Genomic DNA, 26106 nt, shown 5'->3' on the forward strand with positions numbered 1-26106 from the left:
GGTTCAGTCAAAACTACACAGATCGGGGACTAAGCACCTGAGTTCCATGTTTTATTACTACTGACAGGAGGCCTCATAAAGACAAACAAATCAAGACTGACCCTAAGCACGTTGGCTTTCTCCTCTCAAACAGACTGCTGGAAATGACTGTCCTAAGCAGTAGAACTAAGATGGGGGAAAACAGATGATCATTTTCCTAGGCCCAGAAGGAAGGAGGCTAAAAGACACCTTTATTACTACTCTATAGCTTTACCATCCTGAAACATTTCATGTGTCAGGGATAGAAATCCTTTGCCAGACAAAAGTTTGGCATTCATAAAGCAATGTAGTGCACATCCCGGGCAATGGCCTGCTTGCCAAGGTGCAGGGTGGCTGGCTGTGTAGACAGAGCACTAGAAGGTTATTTTGAATGAAGTAAGGTGATACCAGCAGGACGGCGTTAGACAGGACTCACAATGTACCTTAATAAATGACCAATGTTATTATCACCCATAATTTGGGCTCTGTGCTTTCTGCAGGTCACTATTGGCCAACAAGGTCGATGACTCAAACGGCTCATTGCTAAGGCATGGCAAGTGCTAGGCGATTGGGACAGCAAACTCTGTTTCATATCTGGTGGCCACATCAGGTCCTCAACAGTTTGTTCTAGGTCTTACAGCAAGTATCAGAAGTCCAAAAACTTTTGGGGGGTGAGGCACTGGGGACCGAACTCACGGCCTTCACACTGAGCTGTCCTATGCCTTCATTTTTTATGTTTTGAAATAGGGTCTTACTAAGTTCCTAAAGTGCCTAGGCTAAATACAAACTTGCAGTCCTCCTGCTTCAGCCTCCCAATTGCTGGGCTACAGCACAGGCCACCGTGTCCAGCAAAAGTGTAGATTAACATAGTAATTTCATAGATGGCAGGGTGTGAAGAATAGATAAAAAAACCAATGTGTGTAGAGACAGAGCTCAGTGGTGGAGCACTTGCTTGGCATGTACAAGACCCCAGCACTGCAAAAACAAAATACAATAAATAAAACAAAATAAAGTAGGGAAGGCTGGGGATTTAGCTCAGCAGCACAAGTGCCTGCCTGGCAAGTACAAGGTTGTGAGTTTGATCCCTGGTACCACAAAAAAATAAAATAAAATAAAAATAAAGTAGTGAATTTCAAATGCTAAATATGTGTCAGTGACAAAGGAAAAAAGAATAAAATCTTAGAAAACAAAATTCAAAATAAAATGGAAAGTGAGTAAAGAGGGAACAGGGTTGAGGTAGGCCAAGTGGACAATGGTAGAGGAAGATGACCAAGTGGACAATGGTAGAGGAAGATGACCATGCCCACCCACGCCTCTCCTTCCCCAAGGAGCCGGGGAGCTGGGATTATGTGAGCTGGGAGCTGCCAGCTAAGGGAACAGGCTGGCTCCAGGCAGGGACAATGAGTACAGGTCCAGCCCGCCCTGGCCTCCGTGCACAGTTCTGGGCGGCTTCTGTCGGTCTCCCCCAGAAGGTATCTGCCCATGCAGCAGTGGGCGAAAGGCTAGGGAACCTGGGGTGGGAAGGGACAGGAACTTGCCTCTGTCCATGAGGTAAGAGCTACAGTCTGGGTCTTCAAATGTCCAGTAGGCTACTCTTCCCTAGTCTCAACCTAGGAGCTCAAAGTGAAAGTGGAAGCAACACATTTTGTTTTTCTCTCTTTCACTCTGTCCTTTTAGCTGTCTATATTGTCTACAGTTGACATTTTTATTTATTTATTTATTTGGAATCAGGAATCAAACTTAGGACCTTGCGCTTGTCAGGCAGGTGCCCATACCACTGAGCTATATCCCCAGTCCTGACACTTATTATTTTATTTTTTATATTTTTTATTTTTTTTTATTGGTACTGGGGATCAAACTCATGACCGCCTGCTTGCAAGGCAGGTGCTTATGCCGCTGAGCTAAATCCCTAGCCCCCATTTATTATTTTATAATAAGAAAAACTCCTTTCAAATGAGTAGAACAAATAGACATTCTCATTTTTACATCATTCAGTGGACATTTTTATCTAACATAATGGATTAAAAGCTGGAAAATACCCACTATCAAAAGGTGAATTGAATTCTCAATGACAATGCTCTTAAAAGAATTTACAACTCAAGTGGCAAATATCTGTAAGAATAATCTATGAGCAGATTTAAGATACTCATCTTTTAGCATGCTTTCTCGTGGCTTTAGAAAACACAGTCATACCTTTGTGATGAATGGTGTTATAAAAACAAAAAACACATCATAGAGGAGGAGAAGGCCTAGAAGTATCACACACGACTGTGGAAGAAAGAAACAAATTTAAAGGTCAAACTTATCATGTCCAAATTTAGAGATTAAATACTTTGCAAGTGCAAACAAACATGTGAACATACATTCGAATACTATTTTTTTTTTAAATCAGGAAACATGGCTCAGATTGAATACTATTTTTAAAAGCTTATTTTTAAGAGACTGGGGATTTAGCTCAGAGGCACAAGTGCCGGCTTGGCAAGCATGAGGTCCTGAGTTTGATCCCCAGTAAGAAAAAAAAAAAATCAGTTTTTTTTTTGGTTATTCGTATGTGGACTTTTGTTCCATAATCCACATGAAAACCTTTTTCTGTATTGTCCCATCTCTCTTTTTTTTTTCTTTCCATCTTTTTTTTTTTTTTTCTTTTTTGCCTTTTTGCCTTTTTGAGATAGGTCCTCACTGTACAGGTCAGGCTGGCCTTGAATTCACATGGTAGCCCAGGCTGGCTTTGTACTCACAGTGATCCTCCTGCCTCAGCTTCCCAAATGGGGGGATTATAGGCATGCACCACCTGCTCAGATTGTCCCATTTCTTTAAAAAAAAAAATCACTGAATCAAACAAATGTTCTTCCCTGAAATTCTATCGCAAAAGGATTTTATGAACTGAGCATATTAAATGACTAAGAATGTTTTACTCAGAAAATCAGTGGTTGCTCTTGCCTGGGGTTGGGTGGACAGCAGACAGGCCCCCAAGAGCTGGGTGAGACGTGGGGAAGGCACGCAACTCCAGTGGGATGGTGACCGTGACGCTCCACATTTGTACAATTGCAACAAGCAGTACATTTGAGGTGGGTGCATTTTACTATACGCAAATGATACCTTAATAAAGTTGTTTTGAAAAAAAGAATTATTTCAGCTATCAAAGTAGCATACTTTACCTTGAAGTTGGGTAACTTTAGTGTTTTAATTAAATTCAGACAGAAAGCAATCCCCAAGATGTCCTGTAAAATCCAAGCCCACCTAAAACCAAAAGAGAATACTCTTATTGTTTCATCCAGTCATGTTTAGATTTTTAAAAAAGGAAGTAGATCTCTCAGGCAGTCTCATTAAATTGCTATGATCTGACTGCTCAAGAGTCAAAAATGGCAACACCCAAAACCCGTCACCTTCTCCCCATTTAATCATTCACAGACCTAGTAAAACAATGAATTCTACAGTACTGAGGAAAAGTTGAAGGCTGCTACAGAAGACTATCCACCAGGTCCACAAGCGTGTTTGTCTTTCATCTGTGCATGTACACGTGTCTCTTTCTGGAAGGCAGCTGTTAACAAAGGACACTTGTGTCCAGAGCCTGTAGACAGCTAGTGCATAAAGAAGGGACAGCCATGCCACTTACTCTATCAGAAGCTGACCAGCACCATCATGACACTGATGATCATACAAGCAAGCTCCTCAAGTGGCATGAACCTTGTTTCCCAGATTCCAGGCCATTAAATGTTTAGGTCATCAATAATTTTATGAATTAACCATTAAATAAACCAAGTGTGCATGGATTTGTTTCTAGTTGTGTTTCTGCATGGGACAGGTATCTTCTGTATCTTCTTCTCTCTAAATTGTCAGGTATCATACAGCCTTTTCTTTTTAACGTGAAAGGTAGTATAACCTGTATGTTCTTTAATACTTCGCTTTTTTAAATTTAAAAATACATCCTGAATATATTTTCCTGTACAGTGATTCATAGAAGTCTTTTTCACTCTTTTTTTTTTAGTACTGGGATTTGAACTTAGGACCTTGCACTTACCAGGCAGGTGCTGTCACCGACCTATCTCCCCGGCCCGTCTTTTTTATTATTATGAGTTAGACTGCATTCCATTATGTGCCTATACCACAATTAACAATAGTTTTGAAATCTAGATATTTAAATCATAACTCTTCTTTTCTTTTCTATATGAATTCAAATCATTAGTATAAGGTTTGCTCATTTAAAAAGTGGCTGGTTTTAAAACATGTTCTAGGATAGAAGCAAAAATCTTCTATAATAATCATAATAAGTAGGTATCAGGGAAAGAGATCAATGTGCAACAGGATACACTGAGTGTTCATACCTATCCTCATTCCGAAAGACAGCCCAAACAACAGCTACTGCTATGCACAGTGCAGAGAGAAAAATAAGTCTCACTTCAATGCTTTTGTCACCACATGCAATCCTAAAAAAAGATAAGACAGTTAAGTGTATGCTGCAGAAAAAATACAAAGCTCATGTGATATAAGAAATGCTAAACATTACTGGTCCAAGAAATGGTTAAATACCAACTAAGAAGTCTGGTTTTAGGTAAAACAAATGAGACATAACAACCAACCCAACAGAAGTTTCTGTGCTGATGGAAATATGCTTTCAATCCAACAGCCACCAGCCTCAAAGGGTAGCCTTAAAACCCTTGAAATATGTCTCAACCGAGGAACTAAATCTTAAATGCTTCAAAATTTTATTTAACTGTCATTAATTTAAGGAGCCAAAGGTTCAATGTATATTGGACTGCACAGGCTTAAAATCACACCTGCTTTTCATGGAACTGTATTACATTGAAATGCCAACACCATAGCACTCTCCATAAAAGATACATACGTGCACTGTCCCCAAGGTATCCTCCGAATTAGCGCAGCAAGACAGTTGTAGAGGCTCATGGCCGAAGCTATGCAGAAAATCCCTATCATAACATAAACTAGGAAAAAAAGAGACACAAAATCATGTAACAGAAAGGATGGGAGAACAGAATAGTCATGCAAACAGAATTAACTCTTTAGCTTTCTATAAGGGGTCATGAAACTTTCAGTGCAGTGCCCATATTATCATCTTAGCTACTAAGCTGAAAATATTTAGTTTCAGGAATGTGAACTTTATGTGTCATTTCAGTTCCATGATAGACTGGCAGGATTCCTTAAAGGGCTGAAGGTGGCTCTGCATTTTCTAGCATTCAATAATTCAAATTGATGTTGTCTGTGAAAGATTTCAATGAAGTGAGTTGTCTATATTTATCAGTTTAATTTAAACCTAAGAAATGAAAAGGTTAATAAATCATTAAGAAATATTTCTTAAAATACAACTGCCAGCTGTGGTGGCTCACACCTGTAATCCCAGCAGAGGAGGCTGAGACAGGAGGATCACTCTGAGTTCCAGGCCAGCCTGAGCTACATAGTGAGTTCAAGCCTAGCCTGAACTGCAGTGAGACTTGTCTCAAAAAAAAAAAAATCTTTTCTGAGCATTCTTAAAAATTTCACAACAGAAATAAAGACTATCTAAACTTTTAAAACTCCACTTAATTTCAGGAAACTAATACTCTGTTATGCAGGAGAGGAAGAGAGACAAATCTAGATCCACTAAATTAGAGGCAGCCACTTTTTTTTTTTTTTCACAGCTCCACGTGGGGGCCAAAGAGGCAGCCACTTTTGGATCGGTGATGTTGGAGAAATTGCTTTTCTACTTCTTTGAGTCTCACATCTAAACCACAAAGGCAGGAACAGCAAGGTCGGGTCACAGTAAGGATAAGACAGGTGATGTGGGAAAGGTGCTGGGAAAAGTACCGGGCACGCCATGGTACTCAGCCATCTGCCACGTGTGGCTCTCTGGTTCCTGGTCCTGTGCCATGGTGCGGGCAGGAAGTCAGACACTGACTGCCAGCCTGGTCAGATGAGTCATAGCCCAAGCTGCCTGAGCCAGGGTGTGCCCAGGGTGGGGAACCATGCTTCCTGATGCCCTCCCCGGCTTCAGAGCCTCGTTCAACACCATGCTGTATCTTAGGAAATGATCACGCAGGGGAAGAATCTGGTTCACATCACTGCTCCGCAGTCACTTTCCCAACCATAAAGCGAGAGGCGAGCCTTAGTTAACATACTAAGTAAGGTACAGCTATAAAGTCAGCTGGAATGAGCCATTTCAAGGAAACAAAATCTTGCAAAATCACAGCAAGTTTTGCCAGCATCATAGTTAAATCCTTTGTCCTGGGATAATGACCAGGTTGCATGATCTTCTTATATCAAAAATTACATTTATAAAGAGCATCACCTTTCGAATAGCAATGTGTTTGAAGAAATAGCTCATCAAAAATTAAAATATACTTCAAGAGAAGGTAGAAGATTCTTTCTGTATAAGAAAGAATCCATCGCCTAATCCAGACTGCACAATGGGAAGCTGATGACGAGATTCCTAACCTGGGGCTCAGCGCCAGCATCACACACACACCATCCTGCTAAGCCCCAGACTGCACAAGGGAAAATTTGGGACTCTGCATTCTAGGTCTGGCTTGTAAGGTTTCACCACAGCACAGGAAAAACTGAACAATGAGCTGAAACCAATCAGAGAGCTCCTGTTTTCTGGCCCAGAGATTTATGCTAACGTGCTCTGAACAAATACTGCAGCCGTCAGTGGTTTTCACAAAAGGTTTTTGCTAATTCTCCAGGTGCATTCCACCTTTCTTTGGTCTCCATCCTGTGCGTGCCAGGGACAGCAAATCTTCACCCCCTAGAGACACACAAGGCTGTCCAGAGGTAGCCAAGTCACTACAGTTCCTGTCTGTGGCATCTAAAGGGAAAAGAACCCATTCCTGCCTAGAACGCAGGCAGGTACCTGTGTGTCTTCACAGACAATATGATGTTAACTGCTTGCACAAGCAGAACAAAAACCAAAAAATATGGCATTTTATTTGCCAACTGACAAGAGGCTAAAATATACTTTGGGGTTAAGGAGAAACAATAAATCAGTAACTTGAATCATCTTTTATTTCATGCAACTAAATATAGTCATCAAAAAGTCCTTAGTCTGCAGCTTCAAGACCAGGCTATCATTGTTTATCAGCAGAGTAGGATATTTGGGGACCAAAGCAATTCTCTCAAGTCACCCATAAACAAGTGTTCTCATTTCAAAACATGGCACAGTTTTAATCAGATTTTTTTTTTTTTTTTTTTTTGGTCTTCTTTGAGACAGGGTCTTGCTATGCAGGTCAGGCTGGCCTTGAGCTCAGTTTTGTAGCCTAGACTGGTCTCAAACTCACAACAATCCTCCTGCCTCAGCCTCCCGAGTGCTGGGATTACAGGAGTGAGCCACCACACCTGGCTCAGATTTTTTTTTTTTTTTAATCTCAGAGTAATATAGACTTAATACTTCTGGCAACTTTACCAAATTATTTACTTAAATATTTCAGGTGGAATGAACGCTTTCAGGAAAAGATCCATCAAAGCAAATGAATAGAATGTACACTGAAAGTAGTACACATAAAAAAGAAAGAAAGCAGTATACATAAAATGTGGCTTCTTACCCAACCACTTGTAGAAGAAATAGAGCAGGACCATCATGACACAGCAGATGACCACAAAGATGACAACCGTGTGAGGGCTGAAGGTTAAATATTCCTCCTTTCTTTTCTTCACTTCTCTGTCTTCAGTGTCTGTCGCTGTCCTCATGTTTTCCCTGCACAAACACACCCGGAAACCTTACCAGATCTCCGCCAAGTACAGTTCTTTTAAAAATCAACCTCCAAGCCAGGGGTTTGGGTCAGCAGCATAAGCACCTGCCTGGCAAGCCCAAGGTCATGAGTTTGATCCCCAGTACTATAACAAAAATAAAATCTACCTCCAAATCAGATGTGCTGGCATACACCTGTCATCCCAAAACTCTGAGGCAAGAGGACTACAATTTGAGTCCTGCCTGGGCAATTTAGCTAATTTTATTTTATTTTGATTTTTTGAGATAGGGTCTCACTATGTAGCCCAGGATTGCCTTGGAACTCACGATGATTCTCCTGCCTTAGCCTCCCATGTCTTGGACTAATAGGCATGTACCACTACACCCTGTCTCAAAACAAATAAAACACCCCCAAATCTCTAACACCAATTTAAATTTGTTTCTTAAAATTACAAAAATAGTGTATTACATAGCTGTGTGTGATGGTAATTGCCTGTAGTCTCAGTACTAGGGAGGCTGAGGCAGGAGGATCACTGAAAATTTGAGCCAACCTGAACTACACAGCAAGACTGTCTCAGCAACAAAAACAGTTGGGAGTGATGGTGCACGTCTATAATCCCAGCGCTCGGGAGGCTGAGGTAGGAGGGTTGTTACGAGTTTGAGGCCAGCCTGGGCCTCATACAGTGAGTTCAAAACCAGTCTGAACTGCATAGTGAGACTGTCTCAAAAAGACAAAAACAAAGTTTATTTCAATCAGCTGTTTCTCTGCTCCCACACCCTTGGTCTCTCTGGGGAACACTGATGGGATCATGAGGGTGGGGGCCCAGGCAACAGGCAGGGAGGATGTGATATAGAGACACATAACTGTGTCCCCTGCAACTCAGTGCTGAATGATGGGCCACTGGCAGACACTGTTGTTTCTTTTTTTAATTTGGCCTTGCTGGCACTATATTCTGAGGTTAGACAAAATTTTAAAGGATCATTATGTGATTATAAAACAATACTTTTAACCACTTATCACAAAAACTGTAAGTCTAAGCATACTTACAATTCAATCTGTCCACTCCAATAGCCTCCCAGCGCCACTGTACACACAGCAATGAGGAAAATAACCACCATGGTGTAGTCAAAGGTGGAGGACAACGGGGAATACATTCTCACAGTGATGCTGCTCCCCAGGGTCTGCGGGGAGAGGGGCAGAGGGACACAGGAGTCAGTTTTCTCTGCTCTGAAACTGGCCACAACCAGACCTGATTCTCCAGGCAAAGCACACACTTTGGATTATGACATCTCGAGAGCTTACAGTACCCACACGATCACATTTGGTGCAGGAGTTTAAAATTAAGATACGAGACCTGAAGCAAGAGACTAAAGGAAGTAAAATAAGTAAATACCACACACTGTGTGGAGTCCAGCATGGCACTGTATCAAATGAGAGCGACTTTCCCAACAAAGAATGTAAGCTTCCTGCTAGCAAATGTACAGAATAATCAGAATTAAGCATTAAAGGTAAAAGATGCACTCTGTAAACCAACACATAAAAAACTACTTTACCTGCTCCATGTCTTTAAAATCTTTGTGATTTATAAATGCTATTAGTATTTTCATATCAGGAAATTGAGATATGTTCCCGGAGGGAAAAAACTAAGAGAGAAAAAAACATACAAGAAAACTGTATTATATATTACATACACACTTACAGAATAAAAGAAATATAAACATTACAATACAAACATTACGTGTAAATACTGCACTCTTCTTTAAGTTATGTAACGAAGTTTCAGGTATTTTCTCCTCATGGTATAGCAATGCTCAGGTGGAATCCTCTTAACAGCAGCTTGTGCTGACATATTCTGTACATGGCATTATATGCTGTACATGATATAAACCTTGTACACACATGTGTGCCGCTCACACAAGCCTACCACATACATACATGCACACGTGCATTTGCTCCTAACAGAGTCTTCTTTAAATAGGGCCAAAATAAAATTTTCCAATTAAAACTCCTCCAAAATGCTCACTGGCAAACAATCCAACTGTCGGATTGTTCCAAATTGAGCCCCTCCACCACACGCAAAGAAATTAAGCCGATTCCTGAGGAACATGATGTCGTGAGCTTGAGAGCACATCACAGCTCAGTCACTTACCGCAACGCTGTCGTTGGCCACCAGCAAGGCTTCGGCGCCTCCCACCTGTGCCACGCTGGCCTTCTGCAGGAAGTCGCAGGGTCCCCATTGCACGACAACCGCCTTGTTCTTTATGCCATCGGGAGGGATCTCAGAAAGGTTGCACAGCGGTGTGGCAGTCAGGTTCCTCAAACCCAAGGAGGTCTGGAATCAGGAAATGCCTTCAACATAACGCAGGTCACATTTCACCTGAACGCACTCGTGGACAGGCAGCCACAGAAAATGGTCTTTTAGGAGCTGAGGATATAGCTAAGTGGCACACCGCCCCCCTGCAAGGGCCCTGGGTTCAAACTCCAGCGTTGAAACTGAAATTGATTTTCCTTTATGGGAGAAATGCATGATGGTGGGTGTGGTGTACACACTACTCAGGAGGCTCCGTAAGGAGTTCAAGACCAGCCTGAGCTACCCAGCGAGATCTTGTCACGAAAATAAACAGACCATATTCCCTAACACGCCTTTTTATGGAAAAGTACTTAAGCAAAATTAGTAAAATAATCAGCATTAATCTCCATACGTCACATCTAGTTCAATGCTAAAACACAGCCATCACTTGCTCGCACCTTTCTGGAATTTTAGTTTTGATGGGTTAATGTCAGCTGTAATTCACTTACAGCATTTTCCAGGGTAGTTGGGAGCTCCTTCCAACGCGGGTTGTACAGCATGCAGTAGTCCTTAGAGGGTGGGGATGAGCCAGCTCCGGACGCATGCAGGATGGCTTCCTGGGCTGCCGTCTAGGACACAAATGGTAACTTTGAAAATAGCCATAATGGGGCTTTTCATCAAGCCACTTGCATAGGTTTGATCACAGCTTGTTAGGAGGGTAAATCTTCTAAGGAACAGATTTCTTCTTGTTTCAGGAAATCAAAAGATGGCCTGGAAACAAGCTGTACACATGGCCCTCACTTGGTGAGGAAGATGGGGGTCAGTTTCTTACAGGACCAACGCCCATGGCCCTTGTGACACGGGTCCTACCCAGGAGATTCTTGAGACCACATAAATAACGTTGCCCCTGCCGCATGGCTGAACTCAGCTCCCCAATCTCCCATGAGTCTTTACTTTGCTCTCTGTAAGAGGAAGGGAAGGAGGTACGAGGGCGGGGGGGAACCAAGCACTTAAAATCCCTCCCCCTGCCTTACTGTCTACTAGGCTATAAAAGGGTGCGTTATTATTTTAGAAGCAAACGATCTAGAATTTGAAATAAATTATTTTCTCTCAGGTTTTCAAGATTCTCTCAAGTCTAATTAAAAAGACCAATCTGGAAGTTAAAGGGAAGAAAAAGAACAGCTAGAAGCAGTTTTAGGTTCACTGCAAAGAAGGGTACAAAACAGAGCTCCCATATATGCCCTTATCCCACTACCAACACTCCAACCCTGTATTGCACACGTCAGTAGGGATGAACCTGCACTGATGTATCACTGCTTACAGTCCACAGTATCCATGAGGGTTCATTCAGGGTGTTGTCCCTTGCTATGGTTTGGATCTTAGATATCTCCTAAAGGCATATATAGTAAAGACTTGTTTGCCAGCCTGTGGTATTACTTAGGGTAGAGCTTATAAGGTGGTGAGGTCACTGAAGATATGCCCTTGTAGAAGACATCAACTCCTTGGCCCCTTCTCTTTCTTTACGTTATGGTCACTGTGAAGTGAGCAGTTTCCTCTGTCAACACTTCCTGCCACAAATCCAAAGGCAACAGGGTCACGCAACCATGGACTAAAACTGTGAGCCAAAATATCTTTCCCTGGATGAGGTGATTTTCTCAGGTAGGCTGTCACAGCAACAGAGAGCTGTCTAACCCAGAAAACTGGTACTGTGAAGTGCCATTGTCACTGTGACTATGTTTGATAAAGCCTTTGGAAGTGTCTTGCCAGGAAAGCTTGGAAAAGTTTGAAGTAACAGGTGAGAGAAAGTTCAGAATGCTATAACCAAACTTAACAAGTGATTCTGCTTGGGCACCCTAAGACTAGAATGGTGGCAGGGATGTGGACAGCAAAGGCCAGGCTCATGGGGTTTAGATAGAAATGAGAACTCTGTGAGGAACTAGAACAGAGGCAGTTCATGGAGCACTCTGCCAAAGAACCTTGTCTGTATTTTCCTTTCCCTGAAACTTTGCGCGAAGCTGAGTTTAAAGTTGACTGACTAATTCAGTGATAGCGAATCCACCGCACACATCCTATGGCAAGTTATTTGTATCACTAAAAGCTCCAAAAGGTTTGCCACCATTTTACTAGTTTATCTGGTAGACGAAATCTCAAGGCAGCAAAGTATTCAGGCAGGGCATCGATATTGCTAGCTGCTTTTAGCCAGATGGACAGTGAGAATCAGAAGCAAAAAACAGAGTAAACAGATTTGAAAAATTTGTAGACTACAAAAGGAACCCATTTGTTTGTTTGTGTACCAGGGATCGAACTCATGACCTCACACTTGCCAGACAGGCACGAGTATGCCACTGAGCTAACCCCCGGGCAAAGAGCCCTTTTAAATAGCCACAAAGGAGAATGCAGTAGCTAAGGAGATTAATACCATTAACAAGAAGCCACATGCCCTGCACCAGGCTCACATGGAAGATGTCTCAGGGCATCTCAGGAATCTGCAGTACCCCATCCACCACAGGCTCAGAGGCATAAAAATACAAACCTTTCATGTGAGACAAGAGCCCTAGGGTACGCTGCTTATACAGGGCCACTTAGGGAACTATTTCCCCTGTGTTAAATGCTCAGAGGCTGCTGCAGCCATAGTTCAAGTGGCTCCCAGTACAGCTATGTGGTGTTAGTTTTGCTGACGTTTAGAATGCAGAAGTTAAAAGTCAACATAATTGAAGATATGGGTAACTGCATATATGTATAAGTGTAGAGGATTGATAACCATATTTCTAAGTTTTTGTTGGATAGTTGAACAGAACTGGTTGCTGTCTCACCGTTTGAATCCCCACTTTATATGCTCCAATTAAGTATCTTGAATAACTATTTGTAAGAAGACAATCTGTAATCATCAACTAGTGATTTCTTACTGTTTATTTTTCTTTGAAAGTATGTATTATTACTACCCATTTTCTGTTTTTTTCAGTCTTTCTTTAAATTCAGTTTTAAAAAGAAGACACTACAGTACCCAGTGCTGATCATGGAGTGTCATGAAGTGAAATCCAGCAATACTATTATTCTTTGTTCAAAATGATTTTAACCTGCTTTAGTTTGTTTAATCTAAACATAAATGAAGATATGGATAACTGCATGTATGTTTAAATGTATAGGATTGACAACTATGTTACTAAGTTTTTGTTGGACAGTTGATTAGAACTTTTTGCAGTCTCTCTGTTTGAATTCCCACTTTACATGTTCCATTTTTGTACCTTGAACAACTATTTGTAAAACAACATCAACTAGTGATTTCTTACTCTTTTTTTTTCTCTGAATGTATGTACTATTTCTACCTATTTTCTGTTTTATTTAATCTTTAAATAAAAAAAAAAGGCAGAAGTTAAGCAGTCACATAAGCCTCCACTGAGATTTCAAAGGATGTCTAGGACAGGCAACGTGTGGCACTGTTAAGGAGCCCCTGACAGTATGATGCATGAAGCTCTAGAGTGGGGCAAAGCTGCAATGGAGACACCACGAAGTTAGAGATTCCAGAAACATGCGGTGACTCCCGAGGAGAGCTATAGGCAGTGAGAAGAGCTAACCAGCCCAGGACAGTGACCACCACCTAAGCTCTTGGACCCTGCACATTGCCGCCATGTGCCCCGTTTCCCAGACACAGAACTTCAGACTTCAATGTTCGCCTGGCTGGGATTGGCCTGGCTTTACCCTGTTCTTGTCTGTGCCCCTACTGCTTCCTTTTGGAATGGGAATGCTGACCCTCTGTCACTGTATCTTCAAAGCAGTAACCTAGTTTTTGATTTTTACAGATGCTCGCAGCTAAGAATTGGTGATGAGTCTCAAAGACTGAATCTTTGGAGCTGGAGTTTTGAGCAATATGGAAATTATCGAGACACTGGAGGCTCTTGGAGAAGGACTAATGCATTTTGTTTTGTGAAATGGACATGAGCCTTTGGGGACCAGAGGCAAAATATCACGGTTTGGACCCTGGGTGTTCCCTAAAGGTCTGTAAGTTAACGGCTTGGTTGCCAACCTGTAGCACCACTGGTAGGTGACAGAAGCTGCAGAAGATGGGACCTCATGAGAGGAAGTTAAGTCACAGAGCGTGAACCCTGGAAGGGGATATTAAGATCCTGGCTCTTTTATTTTCATCTCTTTGCCTCATTTTTGCATCATACTCTTCCCTTCTCTTCTTCTTCCTCTCTCTTTCTGTCCTGGCCCTCTCTCTCCCTTTTCCTCTTTCTCCTCTCTCCTTCCTGGCTGCCATGAGGTGAAGCTTCCTCTGCCTGTGCTCCCTGCTACAGTGAACTAACTGCTCACCCTGACATAGCCCCAGAGGAAAAGGGCCATTTACCACAAACTGAAACCTCTGAAACTGTGAGGCAACATAAACCTTTTCTCCTGTAAGCTGATATTCTCAGGTATTTTGTCACAGGAATGGAAAGCTAACAGAGACATTACATGGGTTCTGACAATGCATACATCCACTATTATATGATCACATTGAATAGTTACACTGAGCTAAAAACCTCTGTTGTCTGACTACTAGGTTTCTTTTTGCAATCATGGTAGTGTTCTATGACTGGTTGCGGTGACAGGTAGAATTATATACTCTACATGACTGAACTGTGTAATGTGTGAATTGTACCTCAGCAAAGCTGCCAAGAAAGAAAGGGTGGGGCCAAGGAGAGACAGGGAAAAGAAAGAGGCACAAGACAAGAAATTACATCTTACTGGGGAGAGTACAAACAATTTTCTAGCTTAAATACTGAACATCCTATCACCGGCTCCACATACGTGCCATCCTTTACATCTTCCAGGACTCTTATCTTGGCTCATTTTCACTTAATCAAGTGAAATACCCCTCTCTGTATGAAAAACCTTAAAAAGCCCTATCAGAATAGACAAGCATAGCTTTCTAGATTTCCTGAGATGACACTTAGCAATTTTTGCAAATTTTCTACCCTTTCTTACAGATCGGTGCTTCTTAAACGTTAAACATTAATGTTCTAAGATGCAGATCCTGACCACGTTTTACTTCGGCTTCTCCCTAGTGTGATGGCAACTCCACACACATTTCTGCATGGCAGTGATGCTGGCCCAGAGCTACTTCTTACAGACCTGACCCTGAAGAGCAAAGTCACTGTTTTCCTGGCAGCACTGGGGTCATCTCAGGCAGTCTCAAGAGACCAGTCACATTCACCTGCAGTCCACTGGTAAAGCCCACAGGAGTTTTAGGCAAATGATCCACCCATTTCTTCCACAAGTTCATTCAAAACTCTTCAGCAGGTGTGTCTCTGGGTCCCAATGCCACCAGTCTCCTCCAGTGTTCCCATTCTCCCGGAATATACAAAGTGGTGAAATGAGGACCAGCAGCCATCAGTCATGTATCCCTTGCCCTTCTACCACAGCATACGGGAAATACCTTTTTCTCGCCAAAGATCTTGTCTCTTAACAGACATCAGTGCTGGGTCAATAACAACATCCTTTGGAAGAGTTGGGAAGGGCCTCTGCAGGAAAAGGCAGCACTGGGATTGCATCAAATGACACACATTCCAAAGCCAGGTCTAAACAGCTTTCCGATCACGCCTTTCCTAAGAACTCATGTAATCCAGACAGCCGACATCATTTCCAATCCTTTTCCAGTACCCAAGCTTTGTAGAAATGATGCACTGCAAATGCTTGACCCAGACTCACAGAGATTAAACATAATCTTAATTGCTTAAATAGTGGCTGAATGGGAGCTGAGGGATCAAGCGGGGAATTTACAGGAAGCAGAGTGGTCTGGGGCCGTGGGAAAAGCAGGGCCGAGATCAGGGCTTGCACTTGGAGAACCCACAGGAAGTAATGGCAAGGCCAGAGGCAGTGGGGCCTGGGGGAAAGATGAAGCAGATCCCCTCGCTCCGCATTCCCAGCAGGATGACAAATGGGGAGGACCTCGGAGACCATCAGCTTCCTTCTTGGTGGGACTTGTGATCCACTTGCTACCTGGATCCAGGTTTTCCTGGTTTTCTCTAAGTAATCTCATTACTGAAAGATTTCTGGATAGCTCAACTCCAACAGAATTTATCATTTATACTAGAATGCATGGACTCAAATGCCTGTAAGGCCAGAGAGATCAAACTGATGCACAAATCAGAGTGGATTTAAGATCAAAGGACATGAAACAGTGTGGCAAATTCTGGGTTAAAGGCAATGGAAAACAATTTTTTTAATGTAACATTTTAAAAGAAGGAGCCATCCCCAGAGACTTGATGACCTAACTTTTCATAAACAGACCCAATTTCAGGTATTTTTTTAAACTAAAACATTATCATACATAAACATAACTTTTCCCATTTTAAACTTTTCTTATAAATAAAACCCACAAATTTGCCAGATTCATCTTGTGTGTGTGTGTGTGTGGTTTTTTTTTTTTTTGATTCAGAAAAAATTATTACTGCACGACTTAGTGGGAAAATGGCAAACAACATGGACTCTGGTCCTGTTTTTCATAACTTTCTATATGAGCTGCGGCAAATCATAAACTTCCTGAACCTTCTCAGGATGTTTTGAATTTCAAAGGAGATTTGCTCACAGGCACTGAATCTTGGGAAGCAGTGACACAGCCATTGGTGATGCAGAAGGCAAACAGGATGCAGAAATCCAGACCACACAGATGCAAGAAAGCAAAAGAAAAGTTAGAAAAAACCTGGAAGTGAAAGGAGGACGGTGACAAAACACCCTGTCTTAGTCAACTGGGGCCACCGTGACAAAGCATTAAAGACTGGGTGGTTCGCACAGCTGCAATCTGTCCCAGTTCTAGAGGCCACCTCCCGGCTGTTGACAGCCACCTTCTCACGCGTCCTCCTGCTAAGGAGAGAGAGGAGCCCAAGCCACCCAGTAACTTTGCCAAAGACAGCAATGCCATCACCAGGGACCCCGCCATCCTCTAACTCACATCTTCTCCTAAAGCTCCCATCTCTAAATACTATCGCTTTGGGAGTTGGGGTGCTAGCATATGAATTTGGGGCACGCAACTCAGTCCGCAGCATACTACCCCTGCCTATTGCTGTCGTCTGCAAAGAAAAAACATCCATTCTAACTCCATAGCTCCAAAGTCTTAACTCGTCCCGAGCTCCAACTCTAAGCCTAAAATCTTATAAAGATCCTTGATCAGACATGGGTGAGACCGGGATGTGATTCATCCTGAAATTTCTCTTCGGCTGTGAACTTAGGAAACCAGACAATTTAGGTGTTTCCAAAATATAATGATCTGCCAGGCAAGGAAAATTTTATTAGCTCTCGGGTCTCAGGAAAGATCCTTGGGCTTGAGGCCCACCTCTGAGGCCACAGCTAAAGAGGGCAGAGCCCCAGGCTGCTGGGACTCAAAGCAGAGTCCCTGGGCTAATGATCTCTAATTCACCTTCAGGTTCATTTTTGCTCCTTTCAAAAAACACTGTTTTAGCCACATATCTCTACTGTCCTGTCTTATTAAACCCAAGACAGCTCATTTTCTTTCATTTGGACCCTATCTCTGTCCCCTTCAGTTCAAACTGGCAAGGATTAATGTTTAAATAATCGTAAAATTCTTCAGCAAGTGGTTGTTTAACCACATCCTTAGTGTTTTCTTTTAAATATGTTGTTTTTTTTTTTTTTTTTTTCAAGCACAGGTAGGTCAAGGATTTGCCAAATCTTCAAGTTCTGGTTCCATTTTTGCTTAACAATTCTTCCTTCAATTCACTTCTCCTTTCATACTGTACTCCAGGAAGTCAAGATGAAAGAAGCCACACTTTCAAAATGTTGCTTAGAAATCTCTTCAATTGCCCAATTTGCCACTCACCTCGCTACACCTGCTACAAAAACACTGAGGACACAGCTCAGCCGGGTTCTCGGCATATTAGCATGAAGTCTCCTTTTGCACCCCTGGCCCAGCAGCATGTTCCCCTTCTCATCCATGACCTCATCAGAGAGGATCTTACTGCCCACATCACAGAGCCCTGCCAAAATCCGCTCCAGCTCCAAAGCGCATCTCTCTACTAAAACTGTCTTACCTGAGGCGACGTCTTTCACAGAATTGTTCACTCAAGCAAGAAAAATTGATCTCTTTCAGTTTTGGAGGGTAGAAGCTCAAGATCAAGGTGCCAGAGGGCTGGTTTTCCAGGATGGCTCACCTCTTCCTGGCTGTTGGGTGATCGATCATCCTTGGTCTCACCGAAGACCAGGACAGAGAGAACCAGCTTCCCAGAGCCTCTCACAAAGGTACTACCCGGGTGTTAGGCTTGGATCTAGATGTCCCCCCAAAGCCTCATGCGGTCATAAGTGGGGCTTTTCCAGAGGTGGCTGGATCTAGCAAGGATGATCCTGGGATTGATTCATGGTACAATGCTAGGATCAAGAGCACTCAAATTAAGGTAAGACCCATGGTAAACATCCTTGGTGAAATATAAGGGATACAAAGGGCTGTGGCTGTCCCTTGCCTGCTTTTGCCTGCCTGTTTACCATGGATCATTTCTTCTCTGCAATGCCTCTCTGCCACATCAGTCTGCCTTGGAGCCAGTTAACTAAGAGCTGAAACCTCCACTAACTGTGAGCTAAATAAACCTTTCCTCCTTTAACCTTGGGTATTTTGTCTTAGCAGTAAGAGAAATAACTAAGACAGAATTTGGTACCAAGAATGAGGTTGTTGCCATGATTTTCCCTGATCATGTGGCTCAAGGGCCTCTGGAACTGGCTAGTAAGAAGTGAAAGAGTTAGGAAAGCTTTGGAGATGAAGACTGAAAAAGCAGAGCTGGAATGTCTCAGACTATACTTAGTGGGAGATTCCAGTCAGAGCTTAGAAGACCAGAATGCTGATAGGAATGATGCCAGTAAAGGCCAGGCACCAGAGGTTCTACTGGGAAGAAGGAGCACACTGCTCCTCCATGGACTCTGCACAGTATGCATTATGGCTTGTCTGCATTTTGCTGGTGTCCAGAAACTTTCCCTAAGACTGAGATTACGACTGGTGGACACACTGATCTTGCAGAAGAAATTCCAAGGTAGTCTAATGTTGGGGTGGTGGCATGGCTATTGTTGGGGGCTTTGGTCCAGATGTAAGTTGAGAACCAAGAGCAAAGAGCCCAGGAGAATGATTCAAATGATTGAGGGTTTGGCCACAAAGGAAGCTCCAGTAAAGATATAGCCTGCAAAGACTGAATAGAGGAGAAACTGGCTGCTGAAAAGATTAGCAAGAAAAAAATCTAATATTTCAGAAGAAGACAACAGAACCTAGCCTGAGGACTGGCCTAAGGACATCACAAGAACCAACAAGACTCAAGCCTCTGCAGCTCCAGAGTTGCACAGGTAAAAGACTTTGCTTTGAGAAGTGAGCCCCAGAGCACCATGTTCCAGAACAGTGACAGCCTAGGGAAGCCGTTCCTTGGGATTTGTTCATAGACACTCATTCCCTTCAGCCTATAGAAAATGAAGCCTGGTTACTGCTCCAGCTGGCAGCAGACCTTGGCATCATCTATAGGGTGCTGGTTTTAGGTACACACAGAATGCAAGAGTTGCTGGGTCAGGAAGGATTCCATCCAGATCTGAAAAGAGACCTGAGAAACCAGGCAGTGCCTCCCTAAGCTGGCAGTGTCTGACACAGTGTGAAGCCGAAGGTACAGTGGAGACCCCAGAAGTGTGGAGAAGCCAACAACAAAGATCATCTGAGGAAAACTGCAAAGAGGGAGCAGAGTCGGCCTTAGAGAGAAGCCATGGGAGCTACAACCACCGGAAGTGCCATAAAGGCAGAGCCACCCAAACACTTCTGAGTTCACAGCTTGCATAGATTGCCGGGGATGCTGAAAGTGGAACTCTGGGATTTAACATTTTCCCTGCTGGATTTTGGTTTTGCTTTCCTCCCACTGCTTATTATCCTTGTTTACAATTTTTGCAATGGAACTATCTATCTTGTATCATTGTATGTTGGAAGTGTTTAACTTTCTTTTCATTTGTACAGGGGCTTGCAGCTAAGAGTTTGCCTTAGATCTCAGAGAAGACTTGGGACTCGGACTGTTCAGCAATGCTGAAAACTATTAGGACTTGGGCAACTCTTGGAGGTAGACTAAATACCTTTTGCATAAAGGGATGTACATGAGTCTTTTGGGGGCCAGGGGAGGAATATTATGGCTTGTGTCTAGATGCCCTCAAAAGCTTCAGGCCGTCATAGGTGGGGCTTTTTCAGATGTAGTTGACACTGGGAGTGCCACCGTGTGACACTGGGATTGATTCATGGTGCAATGCTAGGATCAAGGGTACTAGTGTTACAGTGTTACAGTGAGTGTTACCTGCCCTATGTATCCTGGATGAGATATAAGGGACAGAAAGAGCTGTGGTCGCCCTTTGCTTGCTTTGCTGCCTTTTGCCTGCAGTGAACTGTTTCTCTTCTGTGATGCCTGTCTGCCATGCCAGATGATTATGGACTGAAACATCTTCACACTAAGCCAAACAAACCTCTCCTCTAAAAAAATTTTTTTAATATTTTTTCTTTAATTTTTGGTACCAGGAATTGAACTTAGTAGCTTGCTCTTGCCAGGCAGGTGCTTATGCCGCTGAGCTTCCTCCACAGTCCAAACCTCTCCTCCTTTAACTTTGGTGTCAGGTAATTTGTCTCAGCAACAAGTAAAGTAATTGAGACTGCCTAGCATGAGAGTGCCACTCTTATCACCACATCTAAACCCATGACCCCAGTAAGCCACAGCCAGATACCCCTGATCTGCGGGCCACAACTTCAGAATATGAATTTGGGCAGGGACATGATTAACCACATCAGACGACAATTCAGCAGGGTCTAACAGAACACACCTTTTTTCCTCTCACGTTTAGGAGAGGAGATTGAAAGAGAAGGGAAGCAAAAAGATTCTTTAATTGGTATAGGATGCAAAGGGAACACAGAAAGGTTTCTTCTAGGGACTCTGGATCATTTTATTAAGTTTAAGATGCTGCCATATCATACGTTAAATTATTTGAAGCCAAAGAAAAAGTAAATAGAACTTTTATAAGAGACATCGTTGGTACACGGATCATGGTGCACACCTGTAATCTCAGAACTCAAGAGGATGAGGCAGGAACATCACTGCCTGAGGCCAGCTTGGGTTACAGTGAGCTCAAGATCAGCCTAAACTACACAGTGAGACCCTGTCTCAGAAAACCAAACACATACATACACACACACACACACACACACACACAAACCAAAACCAAATCCAAAACCAAAACCAAAACCCAAACCCACATTCAAACTCAAATCCACACCCAACAAAACAGGCCAGGCATGATGGCACATGCCTGTAAACCCATCATTCAGGAAACTAAGGCAGGAGGATCATTAGGAGTCCAAGGTCAGCCTGTGCTATGGTGAGACCTTGCCTTAAAAAAACCTCCAAAAACAAAACCAAAACAAGCAAACCAAAAAACCAGGGGGTAGGGGCGATTATCAGAAAGATTCAGGATTCTGAGGAAAACTCTGAAGCACTTTTAGGAAACCTTAGATCCAGGCTCCACTCCTTGAAGTAAAGGACTGACAGTTGGAGCTGGGGCTTGGGGTTGGACCAGGGAAGAGCGAGCATGAAATAGAATTTGAGAGAATTAGAGAGAATTAACTGTCTTTCAGGCATGCTTTCTATTTCTAGACTGAAATGTTGAATAGCTTAAAAATTCTCAGCACAGCCAGATGTGCCTGGCCTGAGCTCCAAACACACAGTACAGTCGCAGTGACCAGAAGACGAGAAGGTCGTGCCAGCCTTCTGACCTACAGGGCCTTTCCAGCGTGAGGGCCTGGTGGTGGTTTCCAGAATGACTGTGTGTGTGCTGCTGGATTGAAGATGCTGGCCATTATCCCATGACTAAGTGGGGGAGGTGTCCTCGCCTCAGGAGCCTGGACAGCAGAGGCCCAATGAAGGGGCTGGCATGGCCCATGCAGAGGAACTCGGCAGGCTATCTAGAGCTGCAGGGCTGGGAAAATGGTAGGAACTGTATCCAGAGGGTGGAGAGAGAAGGCAGCTATTCAGGGCTTTAACAGGAGACAGAATGCTCCAGCAAGGGAAACAAAACCAGTTAAACCAGGCCGGGTGGTGCATGCCAGTAATCCCAGCACTCCAGGAAAGCTGAGGCAGGAGGATTGTTTGTTTGTTTTGTCTTTTTGAGACAGGGTCTCCCACTATGCAGTTCAGGCTAGCCTTGAGCTCACTTTGTTGTCGAGGCTGGTCTCAAACTTGCAACAATTCTCCTGCCTCAGCCTCCTGACTGCTGGCATTACAGGCTGAGCCACTACCCCCAGCAGAGGCAGGTGGATTGTTACAAATTAGAAGCTACATATCATATGGAGACTATGTCTCAAAAAAACAAGCCACAAACAAACAAACAAAAATAGGTTACCCAAGGACCTGGGAAAAGGAAGGAATTAAAAAAAAAAGATCACCTCAGGAAATTAAGGGAAAGAAGAAACAAAAAGAAAACAAATCCACAGGGAAATGAACAAGAACCAGAGAACCCAAAAAGCAGCTGTTATCAAAAAAAGATGGCCCAGTTTTAAAAACTTGTTGCCTTATCCAGTGGTCAGCACAGGGCTGGCATAGAACAGGTACATACCACATACCTGCACAGTAACAAACGCCACTTAATCCCCACAGCAAACTAGGACTGAGGAGGGCAGAAGCCAAGATCAATACGGTAAAGTCCATACCAAAGAGACAGTAAAGTCCATACCAAAAAAATCTAAAACCCAGAAAGTGGGTGAGATGGATGACGAGCTACAGTTTAAAACAGGGATCCGGATCTGTGAAGCCCGGGATAGCATTCGAATAGTCTGCTTATATTTTCCTGGAGAAAGGGTTGGAGGTCTTGAGGAAAAGGCTCCTGGGCCTAATACCTATGTTGAGAAAGGATTAGCAGGAGTTCTCAGTCAGTTTAAGAGAGAAAAAGGTGAAGGACATCGTGTTGAGCTTTGTATGCAGGTTACAAGATTGGTCCATTTACACCCTAGCTCCACTGCTATCTTTTGAACATTTGTACCATCTGTCTGGTGACACAACCAATGCCTCCGGAGATGCAGCCCGACGTTTATTTTCTTTCCACTTTACTTCTCCACCTTCTCAAAGCAACCTTTATATACATCCTCTCCTTCCCACTCCTGACTCTGCCTAGCAAAGCTGTGAAGACATCAGAGGCATTTAAAGTCCACGGCTTAGCTTTCCCCTTAACCAATGTCAACAACACATGATCTGGGCCACATTCACTTTGGGACCCCATAGCCTGGACAAAACGTGCTCTTTCGGAGGAGTTATCAGTCCAGCAGAAAGAGCTCAGGGCAGGAATCAATCAGGAAGTTCCCAAGTGCAACTCTGCCAGGGCCAGGCGAGTCCACTGCGGCGCCGCTTCCTGGTCACCGGGCCGCAGCCGACTGGAACGCGTTGCTACTTTCCTGTCATTATGGGGCCAGCACGGATTGCCACTTATTCCTTAATCACCCTCCGCCACCCGAGGCAGAGCACTGCAAACCCACCAGTGTGATGCCTGAGCCCGCTCTCTTAGAAGTTAAAACTTAGGGGGCTGGGGATTTAGCTCAGCGGCATAAGCACCTGCCTTGCAAGCAGGCGGTCGTGAGTTCGATCTCCGGTACCGATAAAAAGAGAAAAAGTAAAAAAAATAAAATAAAATAAAAAATTAAAAAAAATAAAAAAAAAAAAAGAAGTTAAAACTTAGTGCAACGACAAAACCCACATCCAAAACAAAGCCTCCCAGAGAGACCACGTGAGCGAAGCAGGATCTGGAGGTGGAAGGGAACACTAAATTAAAAATTTAAAGTTTTTTTTAATGGTTCAGCGTTCGTTCGATTAATCAAATCAAAGCTCAGACCGGAGCCCTCGCTCACCTAGGACCTTGTGTACTTTCTCCGCCTCGGGGAAAGAGGTTAGCAGGGATCAATTAGGCTGACAATAGCCCCCCCCCCCTCCGCCCCAGGGGTCAAGTTTTAAAAGGCCAGCGCAGGACAAACTGCAGGGAGCCCAAGGTCACAGGACGTCCTGGAAACGGGGTGGGTGGGGCGGGGTGGGGGCTGGGGACGGAGTGGGGAGCGCGGCCGGGAAAGGGGGAGGGGCAAGGGAAGGGAGGGGTCAGGTGCCCGCGCGCCCCGCCCCCCGGAGTCCCCCTCCCCCCGGGTCCGCCGCCCCTACCAGCCGCAGCAGGCAGCCCCGGAGCAGGCAGCCCCACAGCAGCACGGCCGCGGGCCCGGGCGGCCTCCGCTGCGCCCCCATGGGCCGTGGGTCTGTGGGCGCGGGGCGCGGGGCTCGGCTCGGTGCTCACGCGGTGCTGGCTGCCGGCGCTGCTCGGTGCCGGCGCGCGGCCCCACTTCCTCTTCCGGCCCCGCCCCGAGGCGCGGGAAACCCCGCGCGGGCGGGCCGCCGCGGCCGTGCCCGGCTTTCGGGAAAGGGACGGGACGGCGACGGCGTGCGGACCCCTCGCGGTGGGCGCCCCCCGAGGCCGAGAGTCGGGGCGCGGCTGCCCCTGCGTGGGGCTCTGGGCCCTGGGGCCGCGGGACTGGGCTTAATCCCCGCGTGGCCCGGTGCATTGCCTCGAATTCTCTTGCTCATCCGTCTGTCTGTTTATGTATCGCTGTTTATTGATTTGTCATAGGGTCTCGCTGGGCGGTCCAGGCTGGCCCTGAAGTCCCCGCGATCCTCCTGCCTCAGCCTCTTACCACTACGGTGCCTCCTGCTTGCTAGGCCAGGACGTTTGGCTGTCTGCCGCTGGGTCCCTGGCACCGGCCACACTGCCCATATCTGGTCCTCCCATGCTAGTGACAGGACAGTGTCCTCGCCACCCCACCACTCCCAGGGCCAGACACGCAGTCCAGGTGGAGTGGCGGCTCCAGGAAGCCATGGAAGGCCGAAGGCAGAAGGCCTGGGCGGGCGTCTGGAAGTTAATTTTAGCAGAGGTCAGAAGAGGACGCCTGTTCCAGGACAGCCAATCTGCATGTCAGAGCCAGGGCTGGCCCTGGAAAAGCCACCAAACTTGCGCTTGGCTGAAGCTCCCGGTGGTGAAGTGAGAGGAGAGGCCAGAGTCCACAATCTGGATGGGCTGGAGCTGCTTGCACTGTGGGCTTCGATCCTCCTGTGCCAGTGGCTAGACAAATGAGTGCTAAACAGCGCTGAGAGGAAAGGCTGCTGTTCCAGAAGTTCAGTGCTTTCTGGATGGATTCAAATCGGGCAGGAAGGGGAGGCCGGGGAGCTGGCAGACAATGGGAACCTTCCCCAGGCAGGGACTGGCTGACAAGAGGCCAGGTCTGCAGGGACTGTGGCAGGAGAAGGATGCGATTCCCAGGAGCCTTCCCAGGCCACCTCTGGAGATGGACACACTTGCTGGCCGGGAGAGGGGCCCAAGGCGGGGGATGGGGAATCGCCTGAACTCCTCTGGGACTTGAGTCTGAAACACCAGTGGGACGTGAAGTGCAAGTGTGTGGGGTGGCAACCAAGCGTAGATGTCTGATGCTTTGCATCCTGGAACTCTGGCGTCCAGAGATGGATCTTGGGCTCTACACACTCTGGCCTCCTGGGGAACCGCACAGGCCCCTGTGTAAGTCCACCTGCCAGGACTAGAGGACTTCACCTCCTGCGGAGAGTCTGCCTCCATAGAGGGTGCAGGGATGCCTGGGGACCTGGCCTCTCCCTGCCTGCGTTTACCCTGTCTTTTGCAGAAGCCGAGTGCCTTTCTGTCGTGGGCGCTTCCTGGTGCGGCAGCTGTGCGTGGGCTTTTCAGCTGAAAAATGTGGACAACATTCTTGCTGTGCCTGCCTCACGTGATCCTTGTAAAATGTCATGCTCCTTGTAAAAATGCCAAGTGTAAAATCACTCTGCAAACTAAATCAAACAAGGAGGGGGACAGAAAGGAGAGAAGAAAGGGAAGATGCTGTCTGTCCTCACTGTCTGCTGGGAAGCTTTCTCCTGGTCAGAGTCCCTGTGCAGGTGACTGAAAAGTTACAGGATTCTCACCTCATGACTTTCTTGTAATCCACAAATGAGCCCCCAAACTCGAGTTTAAAAAATGAGGCAAAAACATTTTAAAGCGCTGATTTATCTTGGCCCCGACACAGTGCAGTTGGAGATTGCAAAAGCTGTG

At 44.9% G+C, this 26106-nt stretch overlaps 1 protein-coding gene across 4 annotated transcripts in view; it reads right to left on the reverse strand.

Moving 5' to 3' along the window:
- Positions 1-24344, reverse strand: part of Sppl2a (signal peptide peptidase like 2A) — a 49151-nt gene extending 24807 nt beyond the window's left edge. For 2 of the 4 annotated variants that reach the window (XM_013154653.3, XM_063248670.1), the window contains exons 1-10: positions 24165-24344; positions 10497-10616; positions 9847-10029; positions 9251-9340; positions 8745-8878; positions 7551-7702; positions 4865-4961; positions 4344-4445; positions 3177-3258; positions 2212-2286 (exon numbers count right to left, since the gene is read on the reverse strand). In XM_013154653.3, the coding sequence (XP_013010107.1) occupies positions 2212-2286; positions 3177-3258; positions 4344-4445; positions 4865-4961; positions 7551-7702; positions 8745-8878; positions 9251-9340; positions 9847-10029; positions 10497-10616; positions 24165-24245 (1116 nt within the window). In that variant the 5' untranslated portion in view covers positions 24246-24344. The remainder of the gene's footprint in view (positions 1-2211; positions 2287-3176; positions 3259-4343; positions 4446-4864; positions 4962-7550; positions 7703-8744; positions 8879-9250; positions 9341-9846; positions 10030-10496; positions 10617-24164) is intronic. The other 2 variants (XM_003471778.5, XM_013154652.3) reach the window with 1 other exon arrangement.
- Positions 24345-26106: the final 1762 nt, after the last annotated feature.

This window comes from Cavia porcellus, unplaced genomic scaffold (assembly GCF_034190915.1).
Source record: "Cavia porcellus strain 051 isolate PalLab524CR breed Dunkin Hartley unplaced genomic scaffold, mCavPor4.1 scaffold_1, whole genome shotgun sequence".
Classification (NCBI taxonomy): Eukaryota; Metazoa; Chordata; class Mammalia; order Rodentia; family Caviidae; genus Cavia; species Cavia porcellus.